Below are 25298 nucleotides of genomic sequence, written 5' to 3' on the forward strand. Positions count from 1 at the left end.
GCCACTGCACAGGCAGCCAAACCCTTCCTAACACCTTTCGTCCGTCCGTCCGTCCCTTTCTCGAAATACAAATGTGAAGGCAGACCTCTGCCTAAGGTAACTGCGACCTAACCCTGTTAAAGAGGCAGGACGGCAGCTCGCTGGCCGGGAAGGAGCACGGACTGCGCTTGGGTAAGGGGGCTTGGAGAAAGAAGAGAAAGAAGAGGAAGAAGAGGAAGAAGAGGAGGCCGGCTTTGCCCGGCTGAGCACCTCCCGCCCGCCCCCCTTAACGCCAGCGCTCAGCCGGCGACCAGCCGCCGCCGCTACCTGTGCCCCGCGGCGCCCCCGGCTGGCACCGCCCTCCCGGACCCGCCCGCCCCGCTCCGCTGCGGCGGCGGGGCAGGGGCGGGCCCGCGGCTCCGGTTATTTGGCTCCGCACCGTGGTCTTTTCGTCCTCTTCCTTGTCCTCACGGCAGACCCGCCGCTCTCGCTCTCCACCATGCCGAACATCGTGCTGTTCAGCGGCAGCTCCCACCACGACCTGTCCCAGCGGGTGGCGGACCGGCTCGGGCTGGAGCTGGGCAAGGTGGTCACCAAGAAGTTCAGCAACCAGGAGACCAGGTGCGTGAGGACGGGAGCGGCGGGGATCGGGCCCATTTCCCCAGCTGCCGCCCCGTTACCTGCTGCTGCGGCCGAGCCGGTGCAGAGCCTATGGGTTTGCCCTCGCCAGGTACGGGCGCGGCCGCAGGGGTCTGGCGTGGTTAGGTGAGGCCAGTCCGGTCCTGACTGACCTGTTCTCCGTCCCGCTGTAGGCAGAAGGGCCCTGCAGAGCACAGCTACTGCACCGGAGCTGTTCCCGCTCGCCTGGGCTCCCTCCGGGAGCTGCTGGGCCGGGGAGCGGTGGCCCGGCGCACGCCAGGTGAAGAGCATCCTCCTGTGTGGTGAGGACAGTATGTGCTGCAGGCAGCCCATCTGCAGCGTGAGCTTCCGCCTGCTGTTTGCAAATAGCTGGTTAAACGCTGATCAGCTTTATCTCCATAAATATAAAACCATCTTGAGTTTATGAATTACAGTATATTGTGCCACTTCCTAAGTAGGCTTGTACGCAAGTGGATGTAAGAGCAGGATGGTGATGACTAGACACTTGAGAAGGAGCCTGGGTCAAATCACCCTTCAGAATTTGTTCAACTCCTCTTTACATTGTGTCAGTGTGGTGGAGCAGCTGCAGCTCTGGTATGTTTCACCTCCTTAGTCCAAGACTGTTGGTCCTGTATGAGGGTAATGGAGTTGTTACTATGGCTTTGGCTCACTCCTGAAAATGCGGGTATATTGGGTTCCTGGCCAGTCAAATTCAGGAAGTGACTCCTATTACAGGAAAAATCCTGTGTGAAGCCATGAGGACAGCTTGCTCAGTCTGACTCTCTAAGAATGTATTTGCTAGTGCTTTTTCTACCAGTATTGTAATTCTTCATTAGTTTGTCATCGTGGCTTTCTGACCCACCTATTTTATTTACTCATTTTTAATGAAGAATTTTAAAGTGAGGTGACAGCTGTATGCTCATCCCATGAACTGGTAAGACAGTGCAGCTGCTTTTCTGTAAAGGTGATTGAGACTAGGCTGTTAGTTTATTCTGAAACACAAGTTCCCAACTGTAAGTAGCTGGCTAGTCTCTGAGGCTATCATATGTTGATTTTTATCTGTTCTTGTTCTGAATCTCCCAGACAAACATGTTTTCATTGTTCTCTTTGAAAGATTAACATGGTGTATTCTAAAATTGCTCTCAGAAAGCTTGTCCTTCCATTCTGTCTACGTGTTTGCATTCTCAGTTTAATTGCTCTTGTTCTTGTTATGCTCACTTGCATTACTATAAACCCTCTTCCATTGGTGTTTATGCAACCTAATGTTTGCACATTCTAACTCTTTTATTCATTCCTGATTGAATGTTTAAATCTTCTTTCAAGCCTTTCCAGCCCCATACTCACTTTATTGCTCTTTGATCTCTTTTCTGCATGGTAAAACTTAACTTGTGTATTTGGTTGCATGACTTCCTTGTTAATTTATGTCTAATTTTTTTCTGCATTTGTTCTCCAGAGACATTCAGTTCTGCTGTTTGCTGTGTTTTAGGCAGATTTAAATTTTATCCAAGGTAAACATATATCTCCAAAATTTACATATTTATGAGGCAAGTTAATGAAATTCTATGCTTCAGGGTACAATAATCTCTAGTCTGTCATTGCATCTATTTTTCTAGGTGTGCAATACCGACCTCTGCCATTAAACAAATAGGTAGTGGTGACTGCAAGGTGTCAGTGGTTTGGCTAATCTAGTAATGCCAATTTATTTTTTCAGGCAAGTAGGGATGTAGTATGGTATAGATATGAGGAACATATCTAATCTAAACATTATTTCTGGCTGCTTCTGTTGCAACGCTGACATTGTCTTTTTTTCCCTATTTTTTTTTTCCTTAACTTAAAATGCCTTAACACTTTAAATCATTAAGTGTTTGGGTTTGTTTTCTTTTTTTTTTTTCTTTTTACAACTTCACACTTCTACATTCTGAAATGAAGCTCTTGTTTCCCATTCAGCAAGTGTAGTTGTACAAACTATATATATAGTGTTTTCAAGTGGGTAATCTTTTCAGTATCCTTAGCAATTATTTCAGAGTGTTGGCCTTCCAGTTTTGTGGACTAATGATTTTAATCAGGGGAAAAAAAAAGGGCAATAGTAATAAGGGAATTCATCAACAGTATATTTGAAATTATACTACAGCTAAAGTTGGTAAGATATTTATGCTGAAGCATCTGGATTTTTCAGTCTGCAGGGCAAAGTTTTGTGCATGTATGTAAGCCAAAATCTATTTCTTGCTATATAATCCAGTCTTTTATTTTTTTCCCCTCTTTTTTTTTCACGTTTAAATTTATAAACAAGTGTATTGACATTATGAAATACATTTGCAGTATTGCAGAATACTAGAACCTGATTAAAGTTCTCAGAGAACCTCAAACCTTCCCAATGGCACTCGGTCAAACCCCTGTGCAAACAGATAAGCCTGGGCCTGAGGGTCAACAAACTCTTGCCTTGTCAGATCTGTTCAGTTAGCAAGTTGCAGAGAAGCTTCACCTTTCGTTAAAAATTCTGCTTTGCTGTTTGCTGCATTCTCTTAAATGTAAATTATGTGCAAATGGATAAATCTGTGCAGCCCCAGGGCTAAATCCTTGTCAGAGTTCTGTCTGGAAACCCTTCACTTGAGAACTGCAGCTAGCCTGGCTTGCAGAACAGACTTGGGGGAAGAGTTGTTAAGTGTTTTGCATTGTATTTCAACTCAAATGGGCTTAAGCACTCAGTCCTGGTACTTAGTAGACACGTGTTTGAGGAACTGAAGCTGTGTACCTTGAGGTTAGACAGGGATAGCACCCCCACTGCCAAGCACTGTAGCTAAATGGACAGGTATATTCCCAACTCCAGAACGTAAAATGGAAGACTTGTCTTTTTAATTTGTACCGAGACTAGCATATCCAGCAATATCCTGGTTGTCTTCTGATGTAAGCATTCCGTATTCTCACAGGTGTGTAACAGAGAAGTGCAATCTCTATGCTAGAAAAAGTGAGGAAAATTGCTGCGAGACACAACTGCTGCCCCATTTTATTATTATTTTTTTAATCTCTTCCATCTAAACTGTATTGAAATGCTTTTGTTCAACTGACTGTCAAAGTCAAGCAGCCCTAAGTAAAGCAGTAAGAGAGCCCCTCAATAATATGTGGTTGTGGAAGATAACTGCTTGGTATTCAAAGCTTGTGTGTCAATTAAGTGCCAGCCAGTGTAATGGTAGGGTGGCACCACTTTTTCACTTATCTGGTAAAATGGCAGGGCTGCTGTAGTGGGGGCTCAATCAATTTATCTTCTTCAAAACCCACAAGCAACCGTCATTGGCAGTTTGGCAGGCTGGAGGAAGAGGAAAGGAATGGAAGTCTTTAAACAGGCATGTAGAAGGCTGTTGTAGCCTCAGTATCATGAAGCTCTGTTTTGACAGACATGTAACAGAAGCATATAAACGCTCTGAAGTTTTTCACAGAATTGTCCCCAAGTAATTTCAGATTGCATTTAATTTTAGTTAATACACAATTAATCCCAGTGCAGCCATTTTGACAAGCCAGCTGATATAAAAAAATGTAACTGAATGTACACATCTAATTTAAAAAAGATTTCTTTCAGTATATAGTATGCTTGCTTCTTTAAAGACTATTTTATCTCTTCTTGAAATACTTGTTATTTTCAAAATGGAGAAACTGGAGTCATAGACAGTGTCCTCTTACACACATAGTGCTCCTATCCATTCTTGTGGGCTTCTTATCAGATTCGCTGGCTGAAGTGAGCCTTTTTGTAGATTTTCTTGACAGAGCCATGAAAAAGGGAATTAAAGCCCTGCCTGACACACGTGAATTTGGATGCTGCCTACAGGCAGCCTTATTTAGCTGCTGAGGATGAGTTGTTTCTGGAGCATTGACTTAAGTGTATGCCATTCAGCTTTTAGAGGAAAATATGGGTTGACTACAAAGGGACACTGCTGTATGGGAAGTGCTGTGTTGTTGATATGAGGGCTATTTGTTTGTAAGTAAATAAAACTGGTTTCTTGGATTGAAATTTATCTTGGAAGATAGGAAAAAATGTTTGATGGTTCCTTGGAGAAATCTTACAGGGATGGACATGAGCCTGTATTTCACACAAAGTTGGGTAATGAAAACTGTTTCTTCTATGGACTAAATATTTGGGGGAGGGGGGTGGGGGGTGTGGAACAGCAACAAACCTGGAAACATTGGTATCAGTGCTATATATCAGTGATGCATAGATTGGCACCTGGCTGTAACATTTCTCTCCTATGTCCCCGTCATCATACTCCAACTCTTCTACTGCAGTTGCCTTGAAAGAGGCATGACCGATGTATCCTGTACCCTGCTTCCTTTGGGTTCAGCTGCTTTAAGTGCCATAAGCTGTATTACCCTCACTGGAGTATATGGTTATGGTGTTGGCAGACCTCTAATTGTGGAGTAAGCAAAGCACAGTTCATACACTAGTGTTAAGTCAGCTGAAGATGGTAGGTGTTAGGGACGTTTTGGGTGTGAAGTGTCTCCATACTACCCACCCACTAAGAGACTCACAACCAGGGCTGTTGTGCTCTTGCCCTGTCGCAGTGGAGGCAGCTGTTTCCCTCAGTCACTGCTTGCTTACACTGTCGTGAGCAATGGGAGGCTGGGGAAACAGATGTTACCAGCTTGCTTGAGTAAGATAAAAATTGCTCCTGGGTTGCACGCACTTTGTTTTCATAGGGAACTGAAGATGCAGCAAATATGACCATTTACCACACTGTAGCTCTCAATCAGAAAAGGCCCAAAAATACAAAGCCTCTGGTTTGAGACCTTCACGTTGTTGACCTGTGCACTTTTTAAGTAAATGCTAAATGCTTGAAATATAAAACCAAAAAATTGCTCCTGTGGGTAATGCTGACATGTCCCGTATATCCTTAGCTGCACAGTTTGGTACTCAGCCTTTGAAGACTGTGTATGCCTTCAGACTTGTTAGACCTTTGCTTCAGAATTTTTGAGGGTTCCTTTCAGACTGCATGTAGCTCAACCCAGAGGTGTTTGAGTGAAGGTGTTTTCCTATTGTGGTGGCAAGCAGTGTGACAGAGTGGAGGGTAAGACAGCATTTCCCATCTTGCGGTGCTTACCATGCCAGTGCCCACCATTAGAATGGGGCAGTTGTCAATGGAGATCTAAGTGGGTGGTGGTCTTGGAAGTATTAAAATGGAACTGTGAGGAGACGATGGGTGCTGGGAGTTTCGGGATTCCTGTAGACTTAAAACCAGTTCTGGCATTTTTGTTTGTTGTTTTTGGCTTTGCTGGTACCACTTTATTATATATCTTTATTTGCCCACGAAGTTGGAGGTCTTGTGCTAAAAGACTTTTACTCTGCAAAACGCATTCCCAAAGGTAAGGGGTCAAGCACGCACCATTGCTTAGGGCTTTCTGTTGGCTGGGTTTCAATTAATTGCAAATTCAGTATGTGGGGTTTTTTATCACTTTTGAGATATTGATACTTTTTGCACACTGTATAAGGACTCGTGACTTTAAATTCTGGCCTCTTCTCTCGTTATTAAAAGTGCCTGAAGAACACATTTACTTTATTGGCACCTAAATTGCTTGTGAAATCTTACTTTTTGTAACTATGGCTAGAAGCTTAATCTCTTGCAATTATTTTTAGAGGTACCTAGAGCCTTTTTAAATGCATGATTTGAACAGGATTATATCTATGGAATTACATTATTCATCATTTTAGTCTGGCTCTGCATACTTATTCCCCTGCTTCCCCACAACCGATTTTTTGTTTTTAAAATGAAAGCAAATGTACGCTCTGTTGGGAGTGTACTATAAATCTGGCTTAGAAGGAGCTCAGCCTGCTGTTGCTTCTGATTTTGAATTTTTCTTAATGGATGCTTCAGCTCCCGAGATATGTTTGTAACATGAGTGGGCTTTGAGCCTTATCCGTAGTTTCATGGCAATTAATCTAACCAAGTTTCTACCTGTTAAATTGAACTCTCAAATCAGCCTTTGCAAGATGAAGGTAGACACCAACACAGAATCTTGGTTTTCATCATGTCCTGTCTTGTGCTTTATCTTTCTTAGCTAGAGCCTTGTACTTGAGGATTCCAAGCAACTGGCTCAAATAAAATTAATTACTTCTTCGGGCTATTGATTTCTGTAATTTTTACTTTAAAGCACAGTTGTGTGGTGTCAGGGCTTTAAATGTGCGGGTTCTGTTTACTCTTCTTAAATGAGAAGTTTATTTAAACTGAGTTACCAAATAGCTGAATTTGATTAAATTGCATAAAACAAACAGAAATTCTAATCTTGAGGCAAGAGCTTGTTCTTGTGTCCTTCCTTTGTGTCCTCACTATGTGAAATTGTTTAAATAACCCCCTCAAACAGCTAATTTGGCCAGGATACTGATGTTCCAAATGGAATTTAGTAGTAATGTTAATAACTGGCAAACAGTTCGACTGCTGCTAGGTTAGTGTGCTCTAATAGTTATTTGAGGCACAATACTTCAGATAACTGATAAGTGTAGTTTATAGCCCTTCAGTGGTTGTCTGTTTATAGCTGAATGTATGAAGACAAAAACGGGGGGGAAGGCAAAGCTCCAAACCCAAACCACCCTTTCCCAAAACAAAACAAACAAACAGCAACCCAACAACAACAATAAAACATTGAAAAATGTCCCAGTGTGCTTAGTATGGGCTATGTCTGATGGAATACTTGCACCACAATGACTTGTTACCTTTTACTGTGTAGCTTGATGAAGGTAAAATAAGCAGTTCTGTGTCATTGGTTGAGTCTATGTAATACCTCTCAGTACCAATCTTTGAGAAGGTTGACAATTAGAGATACTGAACTGTTGCACTGCTGTCTCTAGTTGACTGGGAGAAGATCTTTTTGCAATAATTACGTTATGCTATTCTCTGGCACCTTTAGCTGGGTTATTCCTCAGTGCTATGCAAGTATTAATTTAAGAGTAATTTATTTTATTCTGCACATGACTTACATGCGCGCTAGAGAAGGTATTTATATATACATATATACATACATTCATGATCCTGTGTGCCAAATATTGTTCTGGCCTGAAATGCATAACCAAAATTTTTTCAAATGCACCAAGAGAGAAAGTAAAAGCATTTCCATTTTCAAAGTTCTTTACAAGATCAAAAAGTCATTGCTAGCCCAAGGTCATTGAAAAGATAGTAGTTAATGGCAATGGAAGAAGCATCCTTTCAGGTCCATTGTATTAACCAGCTCTATATTTATCTCAAAGTATATTCCCTGACCTTCTAAATACCTGGTATTTCTTAGCAGCATGCTTAGAAATCACTGGGTTTCTAAAGGAGCAAAACAACTCTGAGTGTTATAATTTAGTGTTCTTTGTGTATATAACAATCAGTAAGATCATGTATTTTTGTCATTCAGCAAAGTTTTCCTGTTACATGTGTCTATGAAAAATAATGGTTAGGTTGGTTTCTTTTCCTCTAAATACTAAGATCTTGTTCTGCCCTTCTTTGTCACTCCGGTAATAGTCTCCCCTGAAAATTAATTTGGGGTTTTTTTCTTAGTCTTTTTCTATTTTCTCTTCATTGTAATGGATTCTAAGTTAATTTCCAGAACTGGAGAGTAACTTCACAGTCTTGGGTTGAGAGAGGTGTCATGGAGCTTTTGCATCTGGTGGTGTTCTTCTTTGTACCTATTCCTAAGGCGTGGTATGTGACAACACTTGTTATTAAGCTGGTCTGAGACAAGTGACAATTATCATTTTTCAGAGCACTCATAGTGATAACCTTGAATCTGTAATGATGTTCGAGGCTGTCTCCTTAAGGTAGTGGATAGATGCTTCACTTGAAGCTGGATTTGTGTGATCGGAAACAATGTCAGGTTTCTCTATTTATTTGTTTATCTGGCTTTGCTTATTCTTCTGAGAAGTGGAACTCTGATATTCCAATACCAGACCTGGTTTTGGTAGGGTTTCTAATTAAGCCTGACCAGTATATTTCAGTCATGGAATATACTTACATGTCTTGCTGAACTTAAGTTATGTTGACCAAAATTTTTTAAGCGTCACTAAGGAAACCAAACGAAGAACATATTTTGATTGAAATGGTTTTCTCTGAACAGCCCTATTCTGTTGATCAAAAAATTGAATAGGGAAGTAACAGTTCTGTAACCAAAAATATTGTCTTTGCCAAGATGGAAACCTCCAAAAGGTTTCCTGGATTAACACTGACATACCTGTAGATGACACTGTCCCTGACCACCTCTGTCCTTCCTGGCATTTGCTAGATCGTTTGCTTTATTTTGGCCTTAAAAAAACCTGCTAGTAGCATTATTAGGCAAAAAATGTGTTTCATTAAGGACAAAAAATAAGACAGGATCTTTTTATGGCTTGTTTGGGAGTGCAGGGGAGTCATATAAGGGGGATGGGAGCATGGGCTCAACTATCTTGAAGGTAATAAATCAAATGTTCGCATATCACTAAGATGTTTTTAAGCAGTAAATTCCTTTCTGTTTTCTGTCTTAGTGTTTTTGAAAGTTAATGAGTCTTACACAGCACCCTGAAAGCTGGTAAACAAAAGTTGTTCAGATTGTGTTTGACTAGAACAGGCCTCAGCACTGAAGGACTGTGAATAGTCAGAGAAATGACCCACATCTGGGCTGTTTGGATAGTTTCCAGCTAGAAGCTTTTGCTTATTTGTGTCTTGGGTAAAGATGCAAACTTCTAATAAGGGCCCAACATATTTTAGTGTTTAATTATTAAGACTAACTTAGTAGAGCACGGGTTTGAAAGGTCTGATTGTCTCATTACTTGGGGATTCTCTATGTTTCTTGTACACTGTGCATGGATTTAGGAAAAAAGGAAGATCAGTCTGCTGGGTTTGTGTAACTTCTGGAGTAAAAGGTATGAAAATTTAATGTGGTTCAACAGTTGATTTATCTTGCTTGGGTCTGGAATTGAAAAAGAATCCATATTCAACAGATTTGTTTTAATTTTCCTGTTTATTTATAAGATCTATTTAATTTTTTATTTCTGTGGTGAAAGCAGTGAACTGTGCCAGAATTTGCCTTGAAGTCTGTAGAACAAAGTAACTCTTAGATACTATCATAAGGAACTGCAGTATGCAAGCACAGTTAAGAGCAAATAGAAAAACTGATGCAACGTAACAATTGAGGTATTGTGAGCTGTTGATGAGCAGACCTCTTTGTTTTTCTCTATTTTATTGGTTGTTCTTTTTTAAAAGTAATTTACTTTGACATCACGGTATACATTATAACTAGACTTCTGGTTTTGAGGTGTAGTTTTACTTCTGTCTTGTAAAATGCAGTAGTTTCTTGAATTTAGTAACATCTTAATTATAATAGAAAAATAATTGCCCTTTTTAAGGAGAAGTTTTGATACAGGCAGCACTTAATACTTCAAAGCTGGCCCTGTTTCTGTACTTTCTAGGTTGTTCTTTAAGTGGCCATCTTCTTGGGAAATGGCAAGCACACAGAACATACAGACGAAACAAAACAGAAAGGCAGTATAAAATTTAATAAAGATGTGAGCTGCATCAGTACTATAGCCATAAATTACATGTCGGTTGGTGTGGACCTTATGAATACCATATTTAGGCTGAAGTAAATTTTAGACTGGCTTATATTGAAATAAACGTTGCATCAAGGGGAGAGTTATCCAAATTGCAAAAAAAAAAAAAAAGTTACGCTAAATGGGCAGAAACCTATAGAAATTTGTTAAAATAAAACTTTTTTCCTGTTCTTTAGTAATGTTTTTCCAGTAATTCAAGTGTTTAAATGGTCATCTCCTGCTCTTTCAGTGTAGAGATTGGTGAAAGTGTGAGAGGAGAAGATGTGTATATCATCCAGAGCGGCTGTGGAGAAATAAATGACAACTTAATGGAACTGCTTATCATGATCAATGCTTGCAAGATTGCATCATCCTCCAGAGTGACTGCTGTAATTCCATGTTTTCCATATGCCAGGCAAGATAAGAAAGATAAGGTAGGCAAGAACTGGGTCATTTTGGAATGCTTTTTTTCAGCTTGTTCACTTGAAATTTTTTTTGGAGATGAAACCTATTTTCATAAATATTTAAGTGATTTGAAAGATTTACTTGGCTTTTTCATCCTTTTTGGTAAAATGTTAAATTATTTCATATATAGGTGAATGAACTGAGACAATTTTTTTTTTTTTTTGCTTGTGTTTTGATAATTGATATGGCTTCAGTTTGAAAAAGTAGTTAAATCCTATGTGTGGTATATTGCAGAGTACTCTGCTAGCAAAACTCACCTTATATAATTGATTTTCTTGCTTTTCCTAGTTTGTTTTGGGGCTTTTTTAACCTCTGTGTATGAAAAGAGCACACCCTTTTAAACATTTTAATTGCATGGAATGAAAACCTTAATTTGAAGTGCTGTTATAATTATCTAGATGGGGTTTATGATATATGGTTAAACAGAAAGCCAAATGGAATGAGCCGATTAAATCTGCAGTGCATTAATTAATAAAAACTTTTTGCTGCAAGGCAGATAAATTTTTTTTTTTCATTTTTATTGATGCAGACCACAAATTGTATGTAAACCCCATAAATATCCATCTGATCTTAGTGCCTTTTTCCTGAATTTGGTCTGCCAGAACTGATGACTATACGACTTCAGCCAAGTTGGTAACCCAGTAACAAACTCTGTGGCAAGCTAGTTTGATTTTAAAAAAATATGGAACTAAACATTTTTATCTCTGATATCTGTCTATATCTAGATATATATATGTACACAGAGAACTTGTAATATGTTATGTGAATGTGCTTTTGCCTGATCTTGCTTGAAAACACTAAAAGAATAAAAGTGAATTTGGCTTTTAAGGTAGGATTGCAGTGTTTTTTTCTTTTTGGAAAATTGCAGCTCTTCTCTACTTCCTGTAAATAGCCCCCTCCCTTTCACTTTGGACATCAAGCAAAGCATCCTGAAAGCTTTCTCTTGTTCTTTATATTGTTTTGTATAAATACATAACAGTACTGAAAAGTAATGCAGGAGCTAAAAATAATAGCAGATATTACAGTATATGTAGTGCTCAGCTGGTGATGTCTGACAACAAAATTAAACAGAGAAAAGTTACTTTCTGATATACTCATTCTTTAAGTGCAGGCTATCTAATACCATACTAATATTATCAAGACTTCCTCTCTATACTTCCAAAAGCAGAATTCAGGAGTTAGACAGTAGCTCCCTATTTTTTGTTTACATCTTTGAGAACTTCATTTTTCCTGTGTTTTGTATTTAATAATGCTCTCCCTCGATCAGGAGAGCTGAAATACTACTTTTTATCAGAAGAGCTTGAAAAGGAAGAAATAAACCTTTTGTTGAAAGGGAAGGAGAACACATCACCATGCTTTGATTGCCAAATTAATACTGGAAGATTCTGCTGGCCCATCCTATGAGTTCTTGGTGTGGGAAAAAGCTGATTATGTTCCAAGATTTCCATGCACCTAGGTTATGCCTTGTCAAGGTTACCCAAAATCCATGCGGCAAACTTCCAAGACACTTAAAACCCACAGTGTGATAGCCAAGCATGCCACCCAGGAGCATTTTGTCTTTTGGAAATGCCATCAGAAGATGGATAGCTGATGAAAGTGATTTTTTTTGATTAACAGAATTTGAACATTGCACCAGACTCTTCGCTGGGTGTCACTGTTTTCTCCTGCAATTCTAGGCATGCCATTTCTTTTTTGGTTGGTTTTTTTTTTTCTTTTTTTTCTTTTTTTTTTTTTTTTTTAACCTCTGTTTTGCAATTGAAAAAATGTTTGCCATCTTTGGAAATTAACCTTGGTAGTTGACCTCCATGTTGCAAAATAAGCTATAATATAGCTGTCAACATTGGGCAGCTTATTGACAGGGAGATCTTTCCTCCTGCTTGCTGTCTAATTGCATCACATCATTTGGTCTTTGACCCATGTTGAGTGCACAAGTTGTGTGCTGCCTGAAATATCAGTGAAGTGCCAGCCATTTTCTTGCTATGGTTGTGCACAGTTTTTCTTCCCTCGGGTGAAAGATATTGCTGTAGTCTGCTTAACTATGAAGTAAAGCAGTATGATCTTCACTAAACTGGTTGCTGTTTTCTGCTTTGAATTTGAGTTTAATCCACAAAGAACTAAATAGACTGAGTCCTTGCTGCTTGAAATAACCCTTTATTATGCATCCTTCTGTTGCAGCTATGATTGCTGAGAACAATGAAAAAGCTCTTTGTTTATCTAAGGAAAGGGCCTTGCAGTAAAAAATCATGTTCTGCACAAAACCTGTGTAATCTACTCTGGAAATTTTATCATTAAACCTGAACTAACTTTAATGAGAAACAGAGGTTAAAAACAAAAATTAAAAAAAGCTTACTGAAAATCATAGAAAAGTTGGTAAATTACTTTGGATGCAATCAAGTACTGCCGTAAACCAGAATACTTTTGAGACACAAGCTAGCTAATTTAACAATAGCTCAGGTGTATCCGTGCTTTGGCCATAGCTGCATTTATGCATCCTCTAATTATGCTAACCTTCCAAGCCATGGGCAGGACACACTTACATAGGATGCTGCAGAGATGCCTTTGACTTAGTTAGAAGTAGAGTGACAGGCGAGTTTGGTGTTTTACAGCTCATGTAACTTTGTTTTTTTGATTTGTAGAAGGGGTCCGTGGAGCGTTGGGTAGGTATCCTTTTTTTTTTTTTTTTTTTTAAATCTAACGGTATGTATTTCCATTAATATGGCCTTACAACGGGTGAAACTTACTATTTACATTATGTATAGCTAGGAACAATTTTGGTTTCACTTCTTGATTTCAGCTGTGTTTCGCCTAGGCCATGACAGTAACCCTGTGGAATAATTTGCTACTGGAAATCTCCTAACTTCTAGTTAAAAAATTATCTGGGCATTCAAGATAATGGCTGTCAACTTCTGAAGCATCAAAGCATATCTCATTTTTTAAACAAAAAATTTTGGCAATAAGTTAGTGAACATTCAGTACCCATCCACTTCACAACTGGCTTTCCTGGAAGTGGAAGTTCCAGTTATAAATCTTCGGGGTTCATGGATATTTTTTTTTTAATTATTTTTTTAATTTTTTTTGTTTGGTTGTTGGGGGTTTTTTGTTTGTTTTTGTTTTGTTTTGTTCAGGATGGATGGGATTCATTTTGAGCGAGACAATTTAATAAGATGTTTAAAGGCAAGAGAGCTTTAATCTTGAACAATTTTTACTTTCAGCTATATGTCCTTTGCATGGTTGCTCTTGTGAGGTTGTTCATATTAGCTTTGTAGATTCTCCCCCACCCCTGGTAATTATAAGAATCACAAATAAATTTCTAATGCATCACTAAGGGAGAAATCATTTGTATAACTTTTTAAGTGGGGAATTTCCTTGGAAACCAAAAACTCGGTGATTTTTGGTTTTTACAATTTAGCTTCTGTGCATAATGTAATGTTGTGTTTCACACTAATTATTCTGCAACTAATCTTAACTTGTGACAAAGAATGAAACATGAAAATTGTGAATCTCTGTGTCCTTGCCTCTTTGATCAGAAGAAAATCTTGAGTTCTTATATACCTTTGCCATCTAAGTTTGAGTAACAAGGCTAGGTTATCTGAGGTTCCCATAAATATAGTTTAAAACCTTTGGTTTTAAAATAATCTACAATTTGGGTCATACTGTAGGACAAAATTTATTTTCTGTGCAAGCAATCAAATCTGAAATCCTTTTGAACATATTGTGTGGGTGTATTTTTTTCTTTTAATGCACAATTTTGTGTAAAAGAAACTGTCAGATAGCTGCAAACTTCATTTGTCTTAATCTCCTATTAGCCCATTCTTGAGAAGCAGGTGTTGGTGTCTGGCTATCTTTCCTTTCAAGACCCTCTGTCCACCAACACATAGGCAATCTGTGACGTGTGCATATCTGCTAAAACCAGTTACCTAGTGGTAAAACCTTCAAGTTCTTCCTTCTGGGAAGGCAGCCTGCAAGGCCAGCAACTGAAAGAAGTACCAACTGGTAATGTATTCATTAGTATTTGATGGAGGAAAGTATTTTGTTTTGAATTTTTTGCATTCGTGATACTCATGGTATTGATACTTGAGACAAACTAAGCGGTATTCACATTGGAAAGAAATAGGAAAAAAAATAGAAGCAAAATTCAGTATGCTGGATGGCGAGGAAATGGCAAACTACATTCTGGGAAGAAGTAATCTGCCTTCAGCAGCAAGCCTGACCTAGTTACTTGTTTCTGCTGGAGAGGGTGGTTCTGGTTTGCCATATTCTTTTCCCTTCCATTTGAGCTGTCTCATCTGGCTGCTGTGGGTTCAGACAAGTCCCAGTGTGCAGCACAAGGGAAGTGGTAGAAGTATATAGCGTTGGAAGAAGGGATGGGAAAAGCAGGGGAGCCAACCAGTAGTTTCAGCATCACCAGTTGGTCCAGTTTAACTCCGACATCAAAACAGATCTTTGCAAAAAGCTAGTAAGAGAACACTGATAGAATCAAAAAAGCAGAAACTAAATTTTTATTTTATTAGATGTTGCCAATAATTTGAGAAGATTTTAAAGCCCAGCTTAAAAATGTCCATTTGTACTGCTAAGACGAGCCGAAGTGATCAAGAATTTGAGTGGTGTGAACAAAATATTTACTATTAATAATAGAAATATCCAGAAAGCTTTGGCCAACCTTACAGAACTGAATTTAAATGAGGGGCAGCATAGTCTTTAGTAACTGGAAAACAGTCCATGCTGAAGATAGCAAGCTCTTACGGAAGCTATATGAATCTGAATTGCAGACATCTAGAGAAGTGCTAGTTGTTGCATATCTTCTGTGCATCTTAAACAGACTAAATGATGGTGTTGTTCTATGAAATACAAAAACTGAAAAGGATGGTTTTCAAAATGAAGAATTTCTGTCCTGATGGTGATAAACTTAATCCAGCCATAAGAAAGACTGCATTATCTCACTTGCTTTTCTGAAAGCATGTTGGCAATCTGCAGGTTGAAATGGAAATGCTGAGTTTCCACCTAAACTAACACAAGTTTTGAGGAAAATACTGGCTCTGATATGACACGGGGAGAAAAGCATGCAGGTTAAATTGGCAGTGGTTCAGCTTATTTTAGGTTTTGCCCTTGAGCATCAGTGGAGGGGCAGCAGAGATACTCTGTAATTATGTGTATGGAGTGGAGGGAAAAAGGGTTCCTAGGAGGCTAAATGAGGCTATTTGATAAAGAGATGAAGCAGGAGAGACTACTATGCCAGCAGAAAACGAAGTCTGACAATGTGATGGAACCTCTGAATTGCAGTTCTGCTTTCATGCTAATGTTATTGCCAGCTATTAACCTTATTTAAAAATTAGCAAGAAGAGAACAGGAGGTTTTGTTTAGTACTTCTGGTTAGAGAAAACTGTTAAACATAGGAACACACAGCTGGTTTTAGAGCTTAAAAGAAAAAAATATGAGAAAGCTTTATAGTTGCTAAAAAAAAAAAGTGAAGTATCTTCCAGTCATGATTTTCCATTTTCTCTTCTTTTTTTTTTTTTTTTAATGCTACTCTTTGTTCTGCATCCTAGTCACTTCTAAAAAAGCTCTTGCCATTGCCATTAACATTGCTAAATATATTTTTGTTGGTGTTCTTTCTGCTTTTCTGTTTTGTTTAGTTTGTTGGGTTTTGTTTCTTTTGGTTTACTTGGTTGTTATGGGGTTTTTTCATCCCCTTGCCCCCTGTCTCTTTTGGGAATTCTAGACTCATAATTGCATCCAACAGTTAAGCCTCAATTAGCAAAAAAAGAATCAATAAATAGGCTGGGGTAGAAGACCCGTGGCAACATGGGTCTGTTACAACGTTTACTGTATCATGAAGAAATGCTTGATTCTCTTTTAAAGCACTATTTTCAAAAGTTGGGTTCACTCTGCCTTCAATCTTTGGGTTTGGCAATGTTTTTAAGCAGTTATAGTTGCTCAAGAATTGGGTGTTAATGTAGGGTAGTAACTTAAGAGAAATGGAGATTATCCAACTTTCTGCTATGGGAAAGCTACCTGAAAGTTTTAAATAGAAGAAATTGGAAACTGTATGTCCAATTTATCTGCTTGTCAGTCTAATTACTAAAAAGCATTATTAGGCAGACAGTGCAAACTGATTTAGATATTCTTAAATGTTCTAGTGAGTTTTGAAACCCCGGTAGCAAAATTAGCTATTGACAGACTAGTTTGGCTAAAGTTCTGGAGCTCTCCATATCTAGATTCCAGATATTCTAAAGGAGAAAATCAGTAAAAGTAGCTAAATTTCTGGCTCCTTGCATCTAGTTGAAATAGTGTTTACATTTAAACATTTGTGCTTTATTTCCCAGAGTCGTGCTCCAATCTCTGCAAAACTTGTTGCTAACATGCTGTCAGTTGCAGGGGCTGATCACATCATCACCATGGACTTGCATGCTTCTCAGATCCAGGTACCTATCAGCTCTTCATAACTGTGGCTAGGGGCTCTACTGAATTAGTGTCTGAAAGGTTAATGTAGGAGATTCCATTTTTGCTGTTCAAGTAATGCTAGCTAGCCCATATTGAAATACTGCTGTGCCCATCAAGCTGTTTAAATTTATGGAAGTTAAATACTCACTGAATTTTTTGAGAGCTTTTCATAACTTGAACTTGGCTACCTTCAGGCACTTGTCTTTTCTGATTATTATGTCATTTGAGAACAGCTGTTCTTTATTTCATTACTGTTGGGTGAAATTTTTAAAGGCCTTAATATTTGTGTAACTTCTGCTGCATTTGATAGTAATATAGTGCAGAATTAGACCAGTATGAAATACTAATTAAAGCTCTACTATACGTGAAAGGCAAAGGCTTGATTCTTTCCCTGTATCTTTATTCCAGATAAAACATAAACATATATTCATTAAATTTTTCTTTTTGACTAGGGTTTCTTTGACATTCCAGTAGATAACCTGTATGCAGAACCTGCAGTGCTGCAATGGATTAAAGAGAACATTTTGGAGTGGAGAAATTGTATCATAGTTTCACCTGATGCAGGTGGTGCAAAAAGGTACTATACAAGCCTAAAAATATTAGTTTCCCATATAGCTAGTAGTTAATGAAGTAGTTTATGTTCATTCTTCTATCAGCTATGCAAGATAGATGAGACATCACTGATTAATCCAAACTGCATTGTAAAAATAACAAAGCTAGTTCTTCCAACGTTGTGTTCATGCTTGAAAACACCCAGGAGCTTTCCGTACTCTAAAGAAAATCTTTTTCTCTTTCCCTGGCTATGGCCTCATTAGCTGAATCCCTCCGCAGGAGGGAAGAGATTTTTCCTGCTGCTTGCTTCTTTAGTCCAGTTGCTGCACCTCTTCCTGCTTCGCTCTGGAATTGCCTAAGCTTCTCTTCTCTGTCAAAGCATATGGCCTATCCCCACTGTACCTGCTGGCATTTAGGTAAGAGCTTGCTTGAGTCATGTTTCTTTTTTTTTTCTTTGTTACTGCATTCCAGCTGTAAACCTATTGACCCCAAATTGTGCACTATGAATACTGGAAAAAGGAAGTGAAGTTTTGAGTGGTAAAAGGTGAAAGTAAAAAGGGTAATTCATTGGTGTGTTTTTCCATTCACAGCATGCATTTCTCATTTAGCAGACTCCCTTTTATTTGGTAATCTAGTGAGTATAAACCAATGGAGAACCAGGCTGGCTGGTGAGGTGATGAAGCTTGCCACTAAGGCAAAATGCTTATTCTCAAGTTTTATTGGTCACGCTCCTTCTAAAAGCAGAAGACAAATGAAGTAAGAATCCTGTAACCCCATAGTAGTTTAGGTGTTTGGATATAGCATTGGGGAAAAATGTGGAACACTCATAATTTGATTTTAGTTGAAGTCTTTTCGTCTGTTGTGAGTGTTCATAGAATTACAGAATAGTTTGGGTTGGAAGGGACCTTCAAATGTCATCTAGTCAAACCCCCCTGCAATGAGCAGGGGCATCTTCAACTAGATCGGGTTGCCCAGAAACACATCCAACCTGGACTTGAATGTCTCCAGGGATGATGCATCCACCTCCTCTCTGGGCAACCTTTTTATCACCCTCGTAAAAAAAATTTCTTACATCCAGCTTGAATCTCCCATCTTTTAGTTTAAAATAATTTCCCCTCATCCTATTGTATCACGCCCTGCTAAAAAGCGTCTCCCCAGTTCAGGTTGCAGTAATTCATAGGGAAGTAGGACTGCTTAGAATTCTGTAGCTGTTCCTGTTTAGATGAATCAAGTTAAGGATGTGAAGAATAGAAACACCATAGAAAACATTCTAAAATCCATATAGCTCAGCCAATTAAATTTCTTTGTTCATTCCTATCTGGATACTGTAGTTTTCATTTTTTTGGTGTGGGATTTTGTTGGGTTTTGTTGTTGTTTGGGGTTTTGTTGGTTTTGTTGTTGGGGGGTTTTGGTTTGGTTTGTGGTTTTGTTTTAGGTTTATTTGTTTTTAACTAAATACAGCCTTTGCTTAGAATTCAAATCAGAAGATAGCATTTTTTTCTTCTAACAAATATTTGTATATTACCAGTTTGATAATAACACTTTATTTTTTGAGGACCACTTTCACTGTATTTAACATAGTCTATCTTTGCTACCTTTCTGTTGTAATGCAGCCAAGCAGTTTTGAAGTGGGAAAGGATGTTGCTTTCAATAAATTCACAACTGCTTCTTCGCTTCCATTAATGTAATGTAAGCAAAATGGTTTGGCCTTTCTATTTAAAACATGCAGCCCTTCAAAATAATATTTGGGTTAATGAAAAGTGAATAAAATGTGAATAAATTTTGTCTTAAAATTTAAATCTGTAAGGATTAAAGAAACTTTAAAAACTGTTCTTTCAGTAATTTAAAATATCTGGGTTTTGAGGTTTTTTTTACCATTTGCTTGTTTTTCTAGCTTATTAAATTTTGTGACTGAAATAAGGGATGCAAATTCTGTTAATATCTTAACTTCACTGAGGTCTTGCTATGAAATTACACAATTATTCAGAAAAAAAATGCCAAAAAACTTGGGGCTTTTGTTTATCACTCAGTTGTTGAAATACTGTAACAGCACCTTTGTATTTCAGTAGTAAGGAAGTAAAACTGTTCTCTATTAGCCGTGTATGTTAATAACCTTGATGATAACATTCTAAACATATTTTAAAAAGACAGCCTGCAAGGTTGCACCAACATAGAAAAAGCACAGTATTGTTTACCCCTGTGTCTTTGTACCCACCAGCTCTGGTATATTAAAAAACGTGAGAAAAGCAATTAGAAGTTTTTAACAGCTTGTTACTGGAGGTTTGTCTGGCCACCAGAGGTCACCCTGAATAGTTTTAACAGATCTTTGTCAAGCAGATGTCTGCTGAGAGAATTACTGATGAAGCACGGTAGTGGGTTACTATCAAGTACTGCTAAAAGGAATATTAATCACTATTAAATTCTTCGGCTTTTTTCCCCTTTGGTTTGTTTTCACATTTCTGCAATGGTATTTTCAGTTAGAGAATGCTGCAGTGCATACTGGTGTAGGTTTACAATTGAGGCTGCCTCTACTTTAAATAAGTGTCTGTCACTAGGTATTGCAGCAGTTCAATAAAAGCTTGTGTGTAGCTGAAATGTGTTCAAATCCAGGCATTTAGCTTTTGCTGCAGTAATTTCAAACCCAGAAAACATAAAAACTGTGGCTTATGACAAATGCACACTATGGCTCTGCTTTTTCTTTTAAAATAATCTTCTAAATATGCTGTATTTCTTCCCGTAACTTAGGGTTACTTCAATTGCTGACAGACTGAATGTGGAATTTGCTCTCATTCATAAGGAAAGAAAAAAGGCAAATGAAGTGGACAGAATGGTCTTGGTTGGTGACGTGAAAGACCGAGTAGCAATTCTTGTTGATGATATGGCTGACACATGTGGCACAATATGCCATGCAGCAGACAAGTAAGTGTTGTTATGAACTGGCCCACTGTCGTGCTACACTGTAACTTGCAGATAGCTGATGAATGTGGTTGCTGTGGCTTGAATGCTTATAACCCAGCCTGGCCTTTGTAGCGTGAAGTAATTGTGATCCTGGAGTCTATAGGTTGTAGTCCTGTGGGCAAGCACTGTCCCCTTTTGGATTGTGGAATTGAGAATATATGTACAGAAATACAGTATCTGTGTTTAGAAAGAGGACAGAATAAAGAACAAGTCATTTAACTTGGTACACACTCACCCTGTCACAGTGCATCCTCCTTGCAGATTGCAGCTACTAAACCTATTGCTGAGAATGAGCAGAAAACTTTGATTCTGTTGAGTCATTCAAAATGAAATTGCTTCTGTGGTTTTGTTATGGGTATTTTCTGTTTGTTTGTTTGTTTGTTTTGGGCTGTGTGTGTTCTGTTCAAGTTGGGTTTTTTTTTTTCCCCTATCCTACTGTGCTTTGGATGTGATCTTAGAAAATACCACTCTTTGAGGTCTCCATTTGCAAGACTAGAAAAGCAGCTAGGACATAGCTGAGCATCTGGAGGCAGAGAGCTCGATCAAAACCAAGTTAAGAGGCTGATTCGTCCACAAGGTGTTCTGGTTCTTGGATATAGACTTTTTTTTCTCCTGTGCTGCATTTCACTGTGTTTGGATGTTTTCCCACAACCCTGCGGTAATCTAGGCTTTTAATTATTAACACTTCTTCTTCCTCAAACTCTTTCCAAGCAGAATTGTTTGAATTGAAAACAAAGGTGGACAAGGCAGGCACAACAGTCGTGTGAATACTGCAATAAAACCTATTTTATTTTTGCCTGATAAAGATAGAAAACTTGTCCCAGTGTTCAGTTGTATCTTGTGTTAATATGTACAGCATTTTAGATTAATATCACTGCTACTGGAAAGAGCTGTTTAATTAGCAGGGGTTTTTTGTGAGCCTTATATGAGTGAAAAGTTTTAACTTCTCTGAATTAATTTGTAGATACCTGTATATTCCTGTAGTTTCCAGGAGGAATTTGTGTGTAAAAGGTATTTTATGGAGATTTGTATCTGGCTTCATCTGTAGTCATGTATGTAAACAGGCATGACAGCATACTTTTTCTTCATGTTCTACAGGTTGGTATCTGCTGGAGCTACTAAAGTTTATGCCATTCTTACACATGGCATCTTTTCTGGTCCTGCTATTTCTCGGATTAATAATGCATCATTTGAGGCTGTTGTGGTAACTAACACAATCCCCCAAGAAGAGAAAATGAAACACTGCCCAAAAATTCAGGTACCCTAGTGTTTGTCATCTGTTTAAATTCTGGATTTGTATTTTACTGTTCACTAATGCTAGAATTTGTGCCCTGAGAGCAAAATAATATTCTAAAAGACATTGTTTGCAGAACATCTTGCTAAAACATGCCTATGAACTGTTTTAAGGGGATTTGGGTGGTGCAATAGAATACTGAAAATATTTGGTATTTGTAGCTAACAGAGTATGTGTATCTGTGAAAGAGTGGCAAATGTAAAACTGGCTGGGTTTTTAGTTTGTTCAGGTTTTTTGTTTTGTTGGGTTTTTTAATCAGTATTAAGCATACTATATTTGTATGTAGGAGCTCAAGTTAGCTACGTTATTGTGGATGCCACAGAAACCTTCAATTTATTTATTTTTTATTTTTTAAATACACTGAAGAAAATGCCAAGATAACAACGATGTGTTTCTTTTAAAAAACCAAATGAAAGTACAAAGTTCACTTAAGTTAGTAGGTTTTGTACATGGCTGTTCTGGGAAGTCATGTGTCCCCTTTGGAGTTTTTCTGTACTACAGAGTGGAGGAAAACATAAAAGATCGTTGGGTTTTGTGGGTTTTGGTTTTTGTTTGGGGTTTTTTTTTGGGGTGGTTTGTGTCGTGGTTTTGTGGGGTTTTAGGTTTTTTTGAGGCAACACTGAATTATTTTTTTTAATGTTAAGATTTATTTGGTATTTATTGAAACCAGAATAGGTATACTTCCCTTAAACTATATTCGTGTCCAGTGGACACTGCCATCTGATGTCTGGAATAGTTTTTTTGACTGCATGCCCTGTGCCAGAAGTCTCAGCAGTATGCCTGTGCAGCAGCAATCTTATTCAATGCTTTCTTACTCAATTTTTTAGTTTCTATTAATGCAGTTTTTACATACTGGTTATGTATTTAATGCTTTAATGTTTATTTAATTCCTAGAAGAGGGACGAGAGCACAATGATAAATGGAGTGTTTGTACATATGCTTCTAAATGGTATAGTTTATTGCTCTTGGCATGCTATAAAAGTTATCATCTTCATTTTTCTTTCAGTTTATTGACATTTCCATGATCTTGGCTGAGGCAATTCGAAGAACACATAATGGTGAATCTGTGTCTTACCTGTTCAGTCATGTCCCCTTGTAACTGTAGGAGGTTAGATTGCACTGTTGCAAAGGTCCCTTCAGCTAGCACTGTTGTTTTTAACAATGCATCTCAACCACAAGAAATTAGTATCTTTGTACAATTCCAGAGCTTTTAGGTTTAATTATTTTATTTGTCTTGTAATTACCATTTGTTCTTTGTAAATGGGCAATAAATCTCAGTTGTGCAGAAACATCATGAATTCCCTTGAGAGTCTGGAAGTCATGTGTAAGTTTTTTGTATCTGCCCTTGCTTTCTGCTGAGCTGCTGCCTCCATTTTTCTAGGTAGAACTCTACAAACTGTTCATAAAAGTTGATGAGATGTATGCATATAAGATCATGTTCTGGGTTAAGCTAAATGCTGCAGGCTTGGGTGTCTTGTATCTATTCATCTGTCAAACAAACAGCTGTTGTGTTTTGTTACATTTAACTACCATGAATAGCATTTTGTAAGCCCTAACAGAATGTAAACTTCATGTTAATTTTAAGGAGCTGTTGACACTTCCCTAGTATTAACTGTTTCATATGCTTCAAGGTCTTGTTTTCCACAAGATGTATGTAGCTGCTGTTTTCTTTTGTAAAGCTCTCATTACATTAAATTGTTTGCTTAACACCTATTCTGTGAAGTTACTGTCTTCAGTTTAAGATTAATGTGATAAGAATAAGGTATTCCCAGGATGATCCATTTCATGTGTTTCAATAATATAAACCAATCTTCAATCATCAACAATTTGGTTTAAATTTTGCTTTTTTCCTTTAATTTTTCACACTACTTGATTGATCATACAAATCATTAAATAGCCGTTTTCCTGGTAATGTTGTTAAGCTTCACTATGCAAAGTCCAAACAGCAAATTTACAGTCTTCCTGCTACATAGGAAGAGCTTGTGCATATTGTGTTCCTGCACCTAGATCATGGGGAAAACTCAGTTTCCTACCTGAAATCATAGCTGTTACATACAAAAGCATTTGCTGTGCTTAAGAAATGCTACTTTCCTGTGGAGCTGTATGAAGAACAGCCTGTTTCATCCTACCTTGCTTCTTCTGGGGTATACTTACAATGGTAAAATATTGTATTATAAAATGGGGTTTTCCATTCCATTTAAGACAGTCATCAAATAGACTAATTTTTTTTGTTTCTCTGAGAATGAATCTATTTTTTCTTTATAATTTTCCAGTAATATTTTTTTCTTGTATGGGTTTTTTTCCAATGTTAAAATGAGGAAAACAAAATTTCATCTGTACTACTTTCTGTGATGAATACAGAAATAGGGTATATAAGATACTGTGTTGAGAGTTAAGTTCAGCCACAAATTCTTGGAAATTCCTCATTTACAGCTGAATTTTAAAAAATATGTTGTAATACAACAGAAAATGAACTTATATTGTTTTATTTGGTAAAGCAATTTTTAAATGTAAGATTATTTAACCTATACTCCTGAAAACATTACTTTGCAGTTAAGTTGTTAACCCCCAGTCTGTGACTACATAATTATGCCAAAGTACAGAGCTTACTACAGTGCAAACAGTATACAATACTTCTAATGCATGGTATTTATTCAGTTGCTTTATAGATCACAACTTCAGTACCAAGAAAAACATGCTGAATTGTTTCCTTATACACAAGTTGTATAAATAAATCTTGCAAATTACTTGTGACAAGAGTTTGTTTGGGGTTTTATCACTCTTTTTTTTTTATTATTATTATTTTTTTGAGAACATGCCCTGCACAAGTCAAATAGGGAAAGATGCAGGCATTGATTCTTGTGCGAGCCTTCCTCATAAATCATGCTCCAGCTGTCTTGGACATAAGGATGAACGGTTAACCACACCAGACTGGTACACATTATGTTATGAAAGAAGGGACACAATGTTGAAATTTCAATGGAAGTTTGATTTAACACTGTCTGAAGAGCTCTTACTTTGCAGATTGATGTAAGCAAGCCACTAAACTATTTAACAGGCTGAGGTGGGGAAAAGAGCAGAAGGAATATACAGAATTAAGCTTACTGTGTCCACTGCATTTTGTGCATTTAGAGGTAAATTCAGATGGCTGTCTCTGCCCTGGGCACCTTCCACTCAACCAGATGGATCAAAGCCCCATCCAACCTGGCCTTGAACACTGCCAGGGCTGGGACAGCCACAACTTCTCTGGGCAACCTGTTTCACTGTCTTGCTCAGTCACAGTAAAGCACTTCTTAATGTCTAATCTAAACCACCAGGAAGAACCCACACAAAGCAGTCCTGCCAAGGTGAGAGACCAGCCACTTGTAACAAAACCAGCAATGAGAAGAAAAACCAGCAAGTTCTGGTTGTTGGGAATTCCTTCCTGTGTGGAACAGAAGTACCCAT

At 38.1% G+C, this 25298-nt stretch overlaps 1 protein-coding gene across 4 annotated transcripts; it reads left to right on the forward strand.

Annotated features, from left to right (window-relative positions):
* The first annotated feature begins 433 nt into the window (after positions 1-433).
* Positions 434-23562, forward strand: PRPS2 (phosphoribosyl pyrophosphate synthetase 2). 4 transcript variants are annotated; one of them, XM_061364449.1, is made up of 8 exons: positions 435-600; positions 10392-10575; positions 13243-13263; positions 16930-17028; positions 17500-17624; positions 20345-20518; positions 21656-21815; positions 22858-23562. In XM_061364449.1, the coding sequence occupies exons 1-8, from the start codon at positions 479-481 to the stop codon at positions 22948-22950; spliced, it is 978 nt and encodes a 325-aa protein (XP_061220433.1). In that variant the 5' UTR covers positions 435-478; the 3' UTR covers positions 22951-23562. The 4 variants fall into 4 exon arrangements, with proteins under 4 accessions (XP_061220435.1, XP_061220433.1, XP_061220434.1 ...); XM_061364452.1 differs by lacking the exon at positions 435-600 and adding an exon at positions 3126-3146; XM_061364450.1 differs by lacking the exon at positions 13243-13263.
* Positions 23563-25298: the final 1736 nt, after the last annotated feature.

This window comes from Neopsephotus bourkii, unplaced genomic scaffold (genome assembly GCF_033783945.1).
Source record: "Neopsephotus bourkii isolate Nb327-2 ecotype Australia unplaced genomic scaffold, CSIRO-AGI_Nbou_v1 NB_1234, whole genome shotgun sequence".
In the NCBI taxonomy this organism is placed as follows: Eukaryota; Metazoa; Chordata; class Aves; order Psittaciformes; family Psittacidae; genus Neopsephotus; species Neopsephotus bourkii.